General features: G+C 38.6%; 3 protein-coding genes across 3 annotated transcripts; all 3 read left to right on the forward strand.

The window, feature by feature from the left end:
* The first annotated feature begins 2,432 nt into the window (after window positions 1-2,432).
* On the forward strand, window positions 2,433-4,755 carry LOC18009534 (probable serine/threonine-protein kinase PBL15). Its single transcript, XM_006391928.2, has 5 exons — window positions 2,433-2,876; window positions 3,396-3,531; window positions 3,666-3,802; window positions 3,931-4,054; window positions 4,322-4,755. The coding sequence occupies exons 1-5, from the start codon at window positions 2,433-2,435 to the stop codon at window positions 4,753-4,755; spliced, it is 1,275 nt and encodes a 424-aa protein (XP_006391990.1).
* Window positions 4,756-11,195: 6,440 nt separating this feature from the next.
* On the forward strand, window positions 11,196-13,841 carry LOC18009559 (60S ribosomal protein L3-2). The gene is made up of 6 exons (XM_006391929.2): window positions 11,196-11,254; window positions 11,997-12,089; window positions 12,303-12,413; window positions 12,505-12,809; window positions 12,891-13,300; window positions 13,385-13,841. Exons 2-6 carry the CDS (start codon window positions 12,005-12,007, stop codon window positions 13,629-13,631), a joined length of 1,158 nt encoding a protein of 385 aa, XP_006391991.1. The 5' UTR covers window positions 11,196-11,254; window positions 11,997-12,004; the 3' UTR covers window positions 13,632-13,841.
* A 915-nt stretch (window positions 13,842-14,756) lies between these two features.
* On the forward strand, window positions 14,757-15,176 carry LOC18009642 (S-protein homolog 5). The gene has a single exon (XM_006391930.1). It carries the CDS (start codon window positions 14,757-14,759, stop codon window positions 15,174-15,176), a length of 420 nt encoding a protein of 139 aa, XP_006391992.1.
* Window positions 15,177-16,135: the final 959 nt, after the last annotated feature.

The raw sequence follows: 16,135 nt of genomic DNA on the forward strand, positions 1-16,135 counted from the left end.
ATCTATATTTGTATACATCATCCATTATCTCACTTTAACTGCTCCTTTGATTTTCCACTAGGGAGAAAAATCAGAAATTAACTAAGAAATAAATAACATTAATTAAAAAATCATCCTTTTAAGGAACTTCTTGTGCATATTTTAAACCCACAAGTCATATGATTTACCTAATTGGCTAATTTTGAATATCATACGTATGTGTGCTTGTGTTTGGGTTAATTAGGTCGATGACCAACTTAAAGAAGAAAAAAATACAGTCTCTGTAAACCTTCTTGTGCAATCTTAGAGAAAAATACAGCTAAATTTTCTTTTATGAATATGTGTTGGTTTGAATTTTTTTAAATGAAAATAAAAACTCAAGAAACGGATGTGTAACTAAGTGACAACCCATCAGTCTATATAAAACATATAGACTGATGCAATCTATATACCAAATAGAATATATTGTTTTATTGAAAAATAAGAAAAATACACCATTTTCAGTGTTTAGAATTTATATATGGGATTTAAAACTTCTCTTTTGGATTAGGGTTTAATATTTAATTTTAAAATTATTTTTGTAGAGATTATGGTAAAAAGAACAAAACTAATTAATATTCTCTTTAATCTATAGAACACATAGATTGCCAACAATTTTACACAGAAACTATATAATATATTAAATTTTCAAAATTAAGATATAATACATTTCCAATATTATAATACTGGGTTTGAATTAAGGCTTAGTAAATAGAATTTAGAGTTGACTATGTAGGAATTAAATGAAATAGTGTGGCATTATATTCTATTATGTTTTTCCATATATTTGACGTGTTTTTCCGTAACAAATTATCCACCAGTTTAAGAAATCTGCATTCGTTTAAAAAATTCAAACTACGTTAGATGATTAAAAATGTATTCTTTTGATAGAATTGCGAAATTTAATTGATTGATAGTACAAGAACGTAGAATAGGGTAAATATGTTTCTTATACACAGAACATAGTAAAACAGTAACGAAACGAATAAATAGATGATGATGTATGACCCCCCCACCTATCTCTCTCTTGCTAGCCATTGGGCTTAATTGAAATGGTTACCGTTATATGCTTAATTACATGCTCTAAGCCTAACCCAAACCTATTATACCGTTATATGCTTAATTATAAAGTCCAATTAGGCGAGTTCTCCATTTTTCTAATCAGAACCGGCTCTGACTTTAATCCTCTAGCTAATAGCTTCTAACAGAGTAAAGTTAGTACTTTTGCTTTCCTTGCCCGAGTACAAAATAATTAGAAGAATGTTTTACGGTCTTCAATTCGTTCTCATAACATTTTTCTCTATCGTTAAAAACGTAAATTCATTCTCTGATTAAACATTTTGGATACATGTCTATATATTTTACTCGTGGAAAGTTTTCCTTTGTGACTTTTGCTTTAGTAACATTTATTTGTTGTCTAACTTCGCTCCTGTAACTAGATCTTGAGAGCCAAAACTTGGATAGATCCTAAAATCTCAATTTAGTCAATTATGTTTTAGTTGTAAGAAATGCTTCTAATAAAACCGATCACCAAAATTTTGAGTAATATAACAAATCCACTACACTATATCTATTAACCTAAACTTGGCCGCGATTTTTAAAATCGGTTATCTAATAATATTATGTGTACCGTATTGTAAATTATTAGACCATGGTAAAGATTTGTTTCTAGTCAAATATATGACACACACGTACATATATTTCCACAATGAGTCAAAAGAGAAGACATCATGACACAAAACCCCAAGTTTGAGTAGAGTGGTTAGGGCAGTTAAAGAAAGAACGTCCCTACTCTTTCCTATTATCTTTGTTTTTTTTGGTTAAAACCTATTTATCTTTGATTTTATTATCTTATCCTTAATTGAAACTAAAAAAACAAAACCGATATTTCACATTTTCTAATATATATATATATATATATGATTATTCTAATTATATGTTTGTGTAAGTCTACAAGATGGCTAGTAAACCTATTATTGAATTTACATTTTTCCTTGTTTACGGAATTGAACTAATTAAATATTGTATATGTACGCAAGAAATGTATCTTGATGATTATGAGACCTCTTAATTTAATCGTTTTAACAAGTGGTTTCTAATTAATAACCTTTTCTATTTGTAAGGTTCTAGAACAAAATTTTTAAAAACTTTTAGATCACTATATCCGAATTCAAAACGGATCTTGTGTACAAAATACATATTTCTCGTTAGTTAATCATAAACTAATGAATAACCCATATATGTATATAGAAGGTCCATAATTTGTGATCTATATAACACTTTAATTTTCTTTGTTATATACATACATATATATGCATAGTCCCTATCTCATAAGACCCAACCCACCCATCATTGTTTGACTCCTACTTAAGCCTAAAGCTCAAAAAACATTTAGTTAAACCATTTTTGCCTCAATGAGAGACTCCTCAACAGCATCATCTACCAAATCCTCACCGTTATGGAAACCCTTTGCCTCAAACTGTTGCTCCGTCGATGACCAAACTGTCTTTGGAAATCTCAGCCGTTGCCGACCTTCGAGATCAGAGTTCTCAAAAAACCATCTCGGACCACTTCCTTCTTTCCGACGTCTCTCATTCGCTGATCTTAGCCGTTCTTCGTCAGTTAGGATCAATGAAGATCTCGCACAGACTCTCGGAGTTGATTTAGTGGATTTTCAGATGTGTGAACTCAAGATGATCACTCAATGTTTCTCTGGAAACTATCTTCTTGGAGAAGGCGGATTCGGTAAAGTTTATAAAGGGTACATCGATGAGAATCTCCGACAAAGCCTCAAGGCTCAGCCTGTTGCTGTTAAGCTACTCGACATCGAAGGGCTTCAAGGACATCGTGAATGGCTTGTAAGAACGTATACATTGAATTGCATGCCTGATAATTATTGAGATTTTCACTTTGTTACTGGTTTTTAAAATATGAGTTAGTTAATTTCTATACATGTCATATTAATTAGTAATTACACATATATGGTTCAGATGATACGGTACCACAAAATACAGTTCTGAAACAACAAACCACTCATGATTTTTTTATTCTGAAGTCAAAGATTTCTTGGACTCACGTCTTTATCTTTAAGTACTTTATGATATGAAACTGTATGGAAAAGTATGTTTGTTTGTATTATGGATTAGGCATACGAGCTTGTCGTTTCTATTTTTGGTGGCACGTAAAACGTATAAGAATCATTTTATTGTCAGCAGAATATAATAGTTGGTGAAACCACTTTGATTATCTCTAGACATCTATTATACACGTATTTGTATTTTCTTATTACTCTAAATACAATTACTTTTTATTTTGGGGGTGTAAAACACAATTACAATTACAATTGATATACCTGTTTTATGCATGTTCATATGCAGTCTGAGGTCATACTTCTTGGACAATTAAAGCACCCAAATCTGGTCAAGCTTATCGGTTACTGCTGCGAGGAGGAAGAACGAGTCCTCATCTACGAGTTCATGCCACGTGGTAGCCTCGAAAACCACCTCTTTAAACGTAAGAACATTTTCAATAATTATAGTACTTAACCCTTTCACAAAAAAAATATTATACTCGCATGTCATACAACTCTTATTATATATGATTAATCGGCTTTTCATTTTATTTTCTAATCGTAATTATATCATCAGGGATTTCAATATCGCTACCATGGGCGACACGGTTGAAAATAGCTGTGGCGGCGGCTAAAGGTTTGGCGTTTCTGCATGATTTAGAGAGTCCAATCATTTACCGTGATTTCAAGACTTCTAATATACTACTGGATTCGGTAAACTTTTAGTTATTTTTTTACAACATATTATCAAACGGAAAAAGACAAGATATGATTCAATATACAATTTTTAAGGGAAAAGTGTATATATATTATTTTTGATGTCAGTTCTTAAAAACATTCAGGATTTTACGGCAAAACTATCAGATTTTGGGTTGGCCACAATGGGACCAGAAGGATCCAAATCTCATGTCACAACTCGAGTCATGGGCACTTATGGTTACGCTGCTCCTGAATATGTTTCAACAGGTTTATACACTAATACACACAAATTTTCTTTGTCTCTTTTTCAACAATTTTTGCTCTTGCATATGTTTTTTTTAATTCCAACATTAAATTTCAGATTATTAATTTAGAGATTATAGCTACGTAACAGTTTTAACAGAGCACAAAAAATTCTTTTTCACGTGAATGTGCCCAAATTTGTATGAGCAGGCCTTTTATTTTTTATGGGATTATCAAATACCTTTTATATGATTAATTAAATATCTAACGTATTGGGAGCAATATATTCAGGGCATTTAACCACAAAGAGTGACGTGTACAGTTACGGAGTCGTTTTACTCGAGCTCTTAACAGGAAGAAGAGCCACCGAAAAATCACGACCAAAAAACCAACAAAACATCATTGACTGGGCAAAGCCTTACCTTACAAGCAGCCGTCGTCTTCGATGCGTTATGGACCCAAGGCTCGCCGGACAATACTCCGTCAAGGCGGCTAAGGATACAGCTCTTCTTGCCTTACAATGTGTGAGCCCTAACCCTAAAGACCGGCCCAAGATGCCTGCCGTTGTAGAGGCTCTAGAGAGTCTCATGCATCATAAGGACATGGCGGTTTCTTCCGGTCATTGGCCACCGTCTCCGAGATCTCACGGCGGGAAAGTTACGCCGAAGGTTAGAGTGGATAACCTGAACGGTCGAAAATCAGCTCCCGGTTCGTTAAGATCCTGAAACTTGGGTTTATTGAGATTCAAGAAATACATATGTGATTGTGTCTTTGTGTGTATATGGTTATACATTTCTAAGTGTGTATGTAACTGTGTTATATAGTGATCAGAGGTAGTATCACACTATAAGTCCCAAAAAAATAACTATCCTATGAATGTATCCAAATACGAAGTAAGAAATTAAGAAAAACGTTCTGATCCTTTAATTTGTACGAGATTAGGATCCCATATTATTTCTACTTACATATTTATCCAACTGACATAGGGACAAAACATATCAATTGCCTGTTTTTTTAGATTTTCGTTGCGCATATCACATCCATTTCAACAGGAGTTATTATCTAGTTGAATGAAGAGGTCGAATTCAAAATCTAGTTTGGTGGATCCTGAGCCCAAGTTGGGCGAGTTTTTACTTATGATCCTCTTTTTGACAATTTTATAATTTTTTTTCCTTTTGGAATAAAACTATAAAATAATTTTGATCATAAGTTTTTTTGTTTCGAAGATTTTGATCCTTAGTTAGTTCGGGAAATCTCTTTCGAGTTTGAAATTTTATATAACCCCTTTTTGTGCTAATTTACAGCTTTCTAAAGCGCGATCCATTTCCTTCTCTCTTCACCGGCGCCGATCTCGGCGTCCGCCCTCTCCGTCGATTCCGATGGCAAAGAAAAAGAAACCCAAAAAAATCCCTTCTGGCAGTAACCCCACTGGTTCCGTCGACCTCTCTTCCCCTTTCTCTCAAACTTTGGATGCTGATTCTTCAGATTTGGCTTCCACCCAATCAGTTCCGGCTGATCTCTTGAAATTACCTGGTATTCCCGAATCCCCAGCTAATTCCAGTCATTCTGCAACCCAAATCGCCGCCGACACAGCGACCGACGATATGGCTTCCAGTAACCCTAACCTCCCACTTCAAACCTTTTCCCCGACTGAAAACCCGACGAATGTTTTTGATGCTCCACTCACTGCTTCTCACCCAAATCAGCCCCCGATCGAGGTCGAGGACCAGCAAAAACCGATATCTCCTCCCTCTACAAACCCGTCTCTTCCAGCTACTACCGTTCCTGGAAGTAATGCTCAACACCCTCTCCGGCTCTGGAAAGATCTGGTAAAGGTTAAATCAAACTCCCTTGTGCCTGAAGGTGTCCCCTTCACCTTAGATTCTGGGGAAGCTTGCGTCAAAATCCCAAATTCTGTTATTGAGAAAAATAAGAAATCTTTGGAAAGCTTTATCATTGGTCAGTTCTATGAAGAACCGCCGCCCTGTGGTGCTGTTCATGCCATTGTGAATGGTATTTGGAGTCGCCAAAGGCGCGATATCTCTGTCTCAAAAATGGATGGTCACGCCTTCCTCTTCCGAGTTCCATGTCCTAACACCAGGCGCCGTATTCTCAGCCAATGTCTGTGGCAGGTCAATGGTCAAAAAATGTTCGTGGCAAAGTGGTCTCCGGGAGTCCAAGCGGAGAAACTTGAGCTTTCAACGGTTCCTGTCTAGCTCGATTTCACAGGAGTCCCTCTTCAGTTTTTCAACAGAGATGGTCTGAAAGAAATTGTTGGACTCGTCGGGCATCCGATTTGCCTTCACCCAGCAACGGAGAACCTCACCAATATTGAAGTGGCGAAGGTCTACACTGTTATTGATCCCCATAAAGCCCATTCCTTAAGCTGTAAATGTTCAATTTGCGTCTGGTGAAGTTCGGAGAATCAAAGTATCGAGCCCGTGGTTGTCGTCTCTCTGCAGTCTCTGCAAGAAAATTGGCCATACTGCCTTGCGTTGTTCCTTAGCTTCAGTTTTGTGCAGCGTCTGCTCTTCAACTAAGCACAAAATTGATTCTTGCCCCAGGGCAAAGAAAGACCAATGCAACGGTAAAGATCCGATTCAAAAGCTGTTACCCATTGTTCCTCAACCCCCCAATGCCCATCGGAATGTTCTTCCTCCTGCCTCAAAGGCTTCCACCTCGAAGACCCCGACCTCTACGCTCTCTCTTGTGCAGGATAAGGGACATAAGGCCCCTGTTCCTCCTTCTCTTGAGGGAAAGCCAGTGGTCCCGAATCCTCCAATTGCTGTTTCGACTATTGCTGGCACGTCGGGTGCATCGAACCTTGAAGATCCCATATCCGCCTCGAAGAAGGCTCCTCCTCAGGACTTTTCCAAGGCTTCTCTTCAGGTTCGGTCGCGGTAGTCTGTGTGTTGATCTCAACTCTGAGTTATTCCTCTCTCCGGGAAAAGATCCCCTTGTTTCTGGTCACTCTTCTGGCTCGGATGACAATTGCTTGTCTGATGAGGAAGATAATCCTGATGATGGTGATCGGTTTATCCAGGTTTTCTCCAAGAGAATTCAGAAGCAATCAAAAGCTCGTGCCAGGGGTGGAGCCCCCCTTATCCTCTAACCTTCTCTCCCTCTTATGGATATTTTTTGTTGGAATATAAGAGGTATTAACGATAAAATAAAGCAGCGCGATTTTAGGAATTGGATTAAGGTTAATAAGCCGGTTTTCGAGGATCTTGTGGAGACCCGTGTAAATATCTTGAAGGCTCCTTCTATTATTCATCAAAACTTTCCGGCATGGTGTTCTGATTCTAACTATGAATTTTCAGACTTAGGCAGGATCTGGGTTATATGGCATCCATCAATTCAGGTCAAAGTTATTAGCAAATCTCTCCAAGCTATTTCTTGTGTGGCGAAATTTCCTTTCCTCGACAAGGAACTTGCTGTCACTTTTACCTATGGATCCAACTTCAGAGATGTGAGGAAGCAGCTCTGGTCTGAGTTAGAGCTTCGGGCTTCTTCTCCACATATAGCGGGTTTACCTTGGGCTGTCTTAGGTGATTTCAACCAAACATTGTTCGCCTCTGAGCATTCTTCTGCGGATGGGTCCTTTTCTTCTCCGGGTATGAGAGAATTCTCTCATTGTCTCACCAAAGCCTCTCTCTCTCAGATTTACCTTTCTGTGGCAACTCTTTTACCTGGACGAACAAGCAGCCGGCTGGAATCATCGCCAAAAAACTTGATAGGATCCTGGTGAATGATCTTTGGCTTTTCTCATTCCCTAACTCTATTGGTGTCTTTGGTGATCCAGGTATATCGGATCACAGTCCCTGCTGCATCTTTCTTGACTCGTTTAAACCAAAAGTGAAAGCCCCCTTCAAGTTCTTCACTTTGCTCAACCACAATCCAGAATTCGCAGATGTTATAAACGGCTGTTGGAATGCCCTTCCTTTTGCAGGCACGCAGATGCTTTATGTCTTCAAAAATCTTAAAGAGCTTAAAAGCATCATCCGATCCTTCAGTCGTGATAATTACTCTGGTATTGAAAAAAGGACGAAAGAAGCTTTTGATGCTCTCCTGGCCTGCCAACATGAACTGCATAACTCCCCATCTCCAGGTGCTGCTCTTCGTGAGCGTGAAGCTCATGAGAAATGGTTAACCTTTGCTCGTGCGGAAGAGTCTTTTTTGCGTCAGAAATCTCGAGTCAGATGGCTTAAAGCGGGTGACTCAAATTCCGCCAATTTTCACCGTTCCATCATCTCAAGCCAAGCTCGAAACCAGATCATTTACCTCACCGATGATGCTAACAATATCATTGACACCAAGGATGGCATCAAGCAGCACATCATCTCCTTCTATGAAAACCTCCTTGGTGGTCCGTCTCAAGCCTGTCCTTCTTCGCCAGATCGAATTGCTTCTCTTGTGCTGTTTCGATGCTCTGATAGTGTGATTGCTGTGCTCTCCGCCCCTTTCACCCCTTTTGACATCCAGCAAGCCTTCTTTAGCCTCCCAAAAAGCAAAGCCCCAGGCCCGGATGGGTATCCTGCGGATTTTTTCATGGCTCACTGGAAAACAGTTGGCAAAGACATGATTGATGCTGTCTCTGAATTCTTCTCTTCGGGTCAGCTGCTGAAACAGTGGAATGCAACCATTTTATCTCTGATCCCCAAGAAGCCTAATGCCACTAAAATCTCGGAGTATAGACCAATTGCTTGTTGCAACACGGTGTACAAAGTAATCTTCAAACTCCTTGCCAACCGTTTGAAGCAAATCCTGCCATCTATTATCTCCAACACTCAATCGGCTTTCATCCCGGGTAGGCTGCTGGTTGAGAATGTATTACTGGCGACTGAGTTGGTTCAAGGATATAGCTGGAAGAACATTTCCAAGAGATCGATGCTGAAGGTTGACTTGAAGAAAACTTTCGACTCTGTCAACTGGGACTTCATTACTCACGCCCTCCAGGCCCTGAAATTTCCTCCTTACTTTGTTAAACTCATCCGTAACTGCCTCACCTCCACTACCTTCTCAATCGCCATCAACGGCGAGTTATGCGGCTATTTCCGAGGTTCAAAGGGGTTAAGACAAGGAGACCCCCTGTCTCCTTATCTTTTTTGTCTTGGCCATGGAAGTGTTCTCCAACATGCTTAACGATAACTACAACAACGGGTCTATTGGTTTTCATCCCTCAGCTTCTAACCCCCAAGTCTCTCATCTCGCCTTTGCAGATGACATTATGATATTTTTTGATGGAGAGAAGTCCTCTTTAGAAGCTATCACCGATACTCTGGATACCTTCGCTCGTTGCTCCGGTCTCACCACGAACAGAAGCAAAACTAACCTATTCATTGCTGGCTTGAACCATGCAGAAACTAGTGACATTTCTGGCCTTGGTTTCTCCCTCGGTTCAATGCCAATTAGATATTTGGGTCTCCCCCTGATGCATCGTAAGCTAAGAATCTCAGATTACAAACCTTTACTCGACCAGGTTTCGAAACGGTTTTCTTCTTGGTCTTCTCGGGCTCTATCTTATGCAGGAAGGAAACAGCTGATTGCATCGGTTATCTACAGCACTATAAATTTTTGGGCCTCAGATTTCATCCTTCCCAAGGGCTGTCTGAAACAGCTCGAATCTCTATGCTCTAGTTTCCTCTGGAATGGAGACATCACCAAAAGAGCTGTTGCTAAGGTTTCTTAGGAAGCAATATGTCTCCCAAAGAATGAAGGTGGGCTTGATCTTAGAAACTTTGCGGTCTGGAACAAAACACTTTGTCTGAGATTAGTCTTGCTGCTTCTGGCTAAGAATGACTCATTATGGGCTTCTTGGACTCGCGCACACAGACTTCAAGGTGGAAATTCTTGGAACTTGGATGAGAAAAATCAGTCTTCTTGGATTTGGAAAGTTATCTTGAGTCTCAGACCTCTTGCATCTCAGTTTTTCCGATGTAGACTCGGTAATGGCGAACACACAAACTTCTGGCTGGACAACTGGTCTAGTTTAGGACCTCTGATCCATCTCTTTGGACCCAGTGGCCCGCGCCAGCTCGGGATTCCTCTCTCCTCATCTGCCGCGTCTTGTTGTTCATCTTCAAGGTGGAGACTTAGACTGGCGAGGTCAGCAGAGGCTGAGGAGCTTCATATCCACCTTTGCTCGATTCCTCTACCCTCTCTCTCCAATCAAGTCGACTCTTTTTTTTGGCAGGTGGGTGACAAAGCTCTCTGCGAGTATTCAGCTAAACTCACTTGGGAGGCAATTCGTCCGCGGAATGCCTTACAACCTTGGACTGTTAATGTCTGGTTCAAAGGCCATATACCGAGGCATGCTTTCAATATGTGGCTTGCCCACCTCGGCCGTCTACCAACAAGAGCAAGGCTTGTTTCATGGGGTATGAACATCGATCCCCACTGCTGCCTTTGCCTCTCCTTCGAAGAAAACCGTGATCATTTGTTTCTGAGATATGATATAAGCGAACAAGTATGGGAAATGGTTATCAAACGGCTGGGTTATCGCTCTGTTCTCTTTCACACTTGGACTGCTTTTTTCACTTGGTTGGAGATTCAGGACTCCTCATGCCCTAGGATTCTTAAGAAACTGGTCTCTCACGCCACTATCTACAACATCTGGTATGAAAGGAACAAACGGTTTCATAGCAACTCTGCCTCCTCCCCTTCAGTCATCTTCAAATCCATTGACCGGCTGATTTGTGATGCTATTCTGGCAAAGAGGAAGACAAAGGCTTTCTCTAATCTAATGGAAACATGGCTCAGATATGACTAGTTACTAAATTTCTAGGATTTGGTTATTTATTAGTTCGACTTTTCCTTGTTTTTTATATTTTTTTTGGCAAAGAACGGCTTTTAGCTCTGCTCTTTTTTTAAGTTTACAAACAATATCATTATTAATGAAATTCACATACTTATAAAAAAAAAAAGAATTACACATTTTTAATATGGATGAAAATACAGATTTCATAATTTTCGAATATTATGTCCATCCCTATTAGAAACAATTGCAAGGTTGGGCTAACGCCTAAAACAATTCCATTTTAAATTGGGCCGGGCTATTTTACAACCTAACCACGGGCTAGCCCATTGTCAGAAAATTTGGGCTTAACCCTAATATCAGAAACTGTAAACCCTAGACAGACAAGAGAGTATAAATACCTTCTTCCAGAAAATCCCTAGCCACTGCCCAAAATTTTCTCTCCTCTCACCGCCGTCTAAATCTGTAAGGTACACAAGCTTATCTTGAATTTTCGGTTGCTATTGTTTAATGAATCTGCCTTGTTCTGAGAATTTGGTTTGTCTCTCACTTCATCATCGATTTGCTTTGTTCACTCAGTTTTCATTTATTTGTATTCATAAACTCGTGTTCGGTTCTCTGAATTGTCTTGATCTTAGTTTCACAATCTGTACTTGCTTGATTTCCAATTGTGATGCAATTTTGTACGAAAAAAATTGTCTTTTGGTTTTGAAAATCTTGGCACATCTGTATATCCTCAGCTTCTTCTGGTTATGATCGAAATGAAAACCCTCGGAAAATTTATAAAATCAAGGCTGGAGTCTCTGATCCGCTCTTTTGCTGGATACCATTTTTAATGGTATCTGGTGAGAAACACAAAATGAGCTTGAGATTTGGCTATCTTAATGATGCCATAGGCCTTTGATCGAGGGAACATTTTGTATCATATTACCAGAATTACTGGGAGTATCCTTATGTGCTTTGTTTTGTTTTGTCTCTATCTTAGTATGTTCATGAACGCTTCTCTTAAATTGTTTTATGGTTTTTTCTATTGATACAAATTCCATGGATATCGTGTTAAGGTTGCGATGTATGAATATTGGACTTTTTTGCGTATTCTTGCAAACAAATATATCATTCCGGTGATTGGTTTGTTAGTATATCATTTAGGATTGTTTTCAGTTGTTATTTTTGTGTAATTTCTCATCTTATTTGACTGCATTTGCTCTGTAGTTGACAGTATGTCTCACAGAAAGTTTGAGCATCCAAGACACGGTTCTTTGGGTTTCCTTCCAAGGAAAAGAGCTAACAGACACCGTGGAAAAGGTAGTTATATAATATAAGCTTTGCCTATCTTTAATTCATACACCAAAGAGATATATTGATCTAATATAATGTGTTCTCGCTCCTCATTGTGAGAGCATTCGATTTGTTTTCATTCTTAAATAAAAATGATTATCAATGTGCCATAATGTGTATACTGTTTCAAATGGCTTGTGCTGTTTTTATCTGACACACCAAATTTGTTTGTGTTAACAGTGAAGGCCTTCCCTAAGGATGACCCCTCTAAGCCGTGCAGGCTCACCTCCTTCTTGGGATACAAAGCTGGAATGACTCACATTGTGAGAGAGGTTGAAAAACCTGGATCAAGTATGTTCTCACTCTTTGATTCTTATAGATTCACAGAATTGTTTCATGTGTTTTTTTTGTTTGTGCTGATATCTGTAAATTTAATTGACAGAGCTCCACAAGAAGGAAACATGCGAAGCTGTGACTGTGATTGAGACACCTCCAATGGTGGTTGTTGGTGTGGTTGGGTATGTGAAGACACCCCGTGGTCTCCGCAGTCTATGCACTGTATGGGCTCAGCATTTGAGCGAAGAAGTAAGGAGAAGGTTCTACAAGAACTGGAGCAAGTCAAAGAAGAAGGCTTTCATCAAATACTCAAAGAAGCTTGAAACCGAAGAAGGAAAGAAGGACATTCAAAGCCAACTGGAGAAGATGAAGAAGTACTGCACTGTTATCAGAGTTCTTGCTCACACTCAGGTTTTCATCTTTCTCAATATGGACAATAATTAGTTTCATTTACTTAATTCGTTTTTAATAACTTTTGGACATGCATTATAGATAAAGAAAATGAAGGGGCTAAAGCAGAAGAAGGCACATCTGAACGAGATTCAGGTCAATGGTGGAGATATAGCAAAGAAGGTTGACTATGCCTACAGTCTGTTCGAGAAGCAAGTCCCTGTTGATGCCATCTTCCAGAAAGATGAAATGATTGATATCATCGGTGTCACCAAAGGAAAAGGTTATGAAGGTGTTGTTACAAGATGGGGTGTGACCAGACTTCCAAGAAAAACTCACCGTGGACTCCGCAAGGTGGCTTGTATCGGAGCTTGGCATCCAGCTAGAGTCTCGTACACAGTGGCTAGAGCTGGACAAAACGGGTACCACCACCGTACTGAGATGAACAAGAAAATTTACCGGCTTGGGAAAGTTGGCCAGGAGACTCACTCAGCCATGACCGAGTTTGACAGGTATTAAAACAACCAATCTTGAGATGTTTCTGCTCGTTTGTGTAGTGAAATTGACTTTGTTTTATGTTCTGTTTCTGTTTTCAGAACCGAGAAGGAGATCACACCGATGGGAGGATTCCCCCACTATGGGATAGTGAAGGAAGATTATCTGATGATCAAGGGCTGTTGCGTGGGGCCAAAGAAACGTGTGGTGACTTTGAGACAGTCATTGGTGAAGCAGACGTCTAGAGTTGCTATGGAAGAGATCAGGCTCAAGTTCATTGACGTTTCTTCCAAATTTGGACACGGTCATTTCCAGACTGCTGAAGAGAAGGCCAAGTTCTATGGTTAGAGTCATCAAAGCTTAGATTTGCTTTATTATTCAAATGCCATTGGAACTTTGTTTTGTTTTGTTTTCTAAGCACTTTTTGTTTTTTCGAAGTTTCTTTCTTAGTTGGCCCTTTTGATGTTGGTCGGAGTTCTCTTGACAGTTAAATACATTATCTTCCGGGTGTTTTTTTGGCTTAAGAGTCTATCGGATTTTCTTTAGTACAATTCAATTTCTCTTCGCACATTACATTCACCCTGTCGTATCATAGTTTCAAAGTCTGTAAAACAGAGAGAAAAGCTTCTGTTACAGCAGTTAACACTTGAAAATTGTTGGGCTTGACCTCAGTTACAGAATTATCACTCATATCAAGCGCATCCCTAAAAGCCTGACCGTCCCAGGGACCGGTTCGCCACATACCGTTTTTTTTTCCTTGATGAAACTTTCTGGAAAAGGGTGAAGAACAAGATGTGAATAGTTTCCTAGCTAGTGCAGGACCTGTATTGCTTTTCCAAGAAGTAAGCTCTCGGGCACAAGGTTCCCTGAATCCAAAAGCAGAACCCATGAAGAAGTAGCTAATGGTACTGAGACGTTGCTGGACCGGAGGAATTTGGAGTGTTCTTGTTTGCTACCCAAACAACGGTTTATTCAGGTATGTTGTTGTACCATACCCCAACGTACCGGTTAGTGGAATTAACCGGTAAATATAAACCTAACCTGAAGTAGTGTTGTGTACCGGTTAGTGGATTTAACCGAGCTAAAGATATGAAAACCCTCCCTTAGTTTTCAACCTCTTAAATAATATAAATATGATATTTATCTCTTATTATTATTTTTTCTAGTAGGCAAGTGGTAATTAATAGTTTTACTACTTTCCTAACACATGTCAGAAAAAAAAAACCATCACGGAAACAAATCATGGCTTTTTCAATTTAGTTTTTCTCAATGAGGCAAGTAATTAATTATTGATACGTTTCTATTCAATTCTACACACTTATTTGTTAGTCAAACGAAATAAATATATACGCGATAATATAACCAATATATAGATTTCCAAATCTTTCTCCCAAAAACGTATTATACATTAAATGTTATTTCATCTATAAATACTTACTCCCCGACAAATATCACAAGAAAAGAAAAAAAAAAATGGCTCTCTCAAGGAACCACACTATTATTTTCATGCTAATCATCCTTGCAACGACGTCATCTGCGTCTGCGCTCTTATCACCCAAACATGTTGTTATCATCAACAAACTTGTGACGCGTGCGACATTGACCGTGCATTGTAGAAACAAAGGTGACGATAAGGGATTTATTTCACTTGGACCAGGACAGAGTTTTGATTTCAGATTTCGTGTTAACCTCCGCAAAACAACGGTATACACTTGCAATTTTGCTTGGCCTGGCAATACAGCGACGTTTGATATTTTTAGAGCTGATCGTGACGATAATCCGAAGAGCAAAGTTGGAGTTTGCAGAGAATGTATTTGGAGCATTTACGAGCCAGCACCATGTAGGGATAGACGTGATGGTGGTCAACCTAACTGTTTCCCATGGGCTTCTTAAATTATTCTACAATATTCATCGCTTCTTTTTTTTGTGTGTTTCATTGTATTATTACAATATTGATTGTAATAAAGAAAGAAATCTGGTTCTGGAACTAATTTTTACATATTTATCACTTTCTTTTTTGATATGATAATAGTACCATCTATGATATATCATAACCATAGATCAGATGTTAAGTTTTTGTGAAGATATAGATCGATGTTGTTAAATTTTTTTTTTTTTTTTTTTGAGAAGTTATCAATAAAATGTTGTTAAGTTGTAGAAATCCCGAATTTTTAAGAGCTTGGGGAGACTAGTCTGAGTTTTATAGAAAGGAAAGGCAAATAGATATATAACCACATTGCACTTTATTGGTTTGTTTTATTTTCAGGTCGGGGTGTTTTAATCTCTTCGGCTTCCTCATCTACCATTGTCTTTCCTTTTGTCCATGTCTACAGACACTTCTTGAGAGTTAATAATGTGATCTCACAAGCGGGTCTTTCTTATTTTGATTCTTCTTTGAAGTCGAATAAAGAAAGCTAGTATAGGCATGAAAACAGCTTGTTTAGAGAAAGAGCTTCGCAGGAAATTTTTGACCGCTGAGGAAACGAGTAAAGAAAACAGATGGCATCTTCCAAAGGTAGTAACAACAAAAAGACTGATCAATATTACTTTTTTAGCATAGCATTTCCAGTTCTACCTATGACTAATTCGTTGTAATATTAATTTCACAGCTCTTTTGCTTAATTAAAGCTTTAATCTTTTCAAGGAAAAAAACTTATTATAGTCATTGCAAGAGAATGTATATCTGGATTGATTTTAAGAAAACACTATCCAACTCTTTACTGAAAGAACATCGGTTTACTAAAATCTGTGTGGTTATTAATCATCATCCCAAAATAACCAACATTGGAATCCATCTTTTCTCCACTATATAAACACCAATAACCTCTTCATCATAATCTCACAGAATCAAT

This window comes from Eutrema salsugineum, unplaced genomic scaffold, assembly GCF_000478725.1.
Source record: "Eutrema salsugineum unplaced genomic scaffold, Eutsalg1_0 scaffold_8, whole genome shotgun sequence".
Lineage (NCBI taxonomy): Eukaryota > Viridiplantae > Streptophyta > Magnoliopsida > Brassicales > Brassicaceae > Eutrema > Eutrema salsugineum.

Excerpts from the sequence above, each read along its gene's own strand:
- LOC18009534 (XM_006391928.2), top strand. The coding sequence starts at position 2,433 with ATGAGAGACTCCTCAACAGCATCATCTACCAAATCCTCACCGTTATGG. Across the intron at positions 3,803-3,930 it reads CTAATATACTACTGGATTCG|GATTTTACGGCAAAACTATC; the intron begins GTAAACTTTTAG and ends AAAAACATTCAG. Across the intron at positions 4,055-4,321 it reads TCCTGAATATGTTTCAACAG|GGCATTTAACCACAAAGAGT; the intron begins GTTTATACACTA and ends CAATATATTCAG.
- LOC18009559 (XM_006391929.2), top strand. The coding sequence starts at position 12,005 with ATGTCTCACAGAAAGTTTGAGCATCCAAGACACGGTTCTTTGGGTTTC. Across the intron at positions 12,810-12,890 it reads GAGTTCTTGCTCACACTCAG|ATAAAGAAAATGAAGGGGCT; the intron begins GTTTTCATCTTT and ends CATGCATTATAG. Across the intron at positions 13,301-13,384 it reads GCCATGACCGAGTTTGACAG|AACCGAGAAGGAGATCACAC; the intron begins GTATTAAAACAA and ends TTCTGTTTTCAG.
- LOC18009642 (XM_006391930.1), top strand. The coding sequence starts at position 14,757 with ATGGCTCTCTCAAGGAACCACACTATTATTTTCATGCTAATCATCCTT.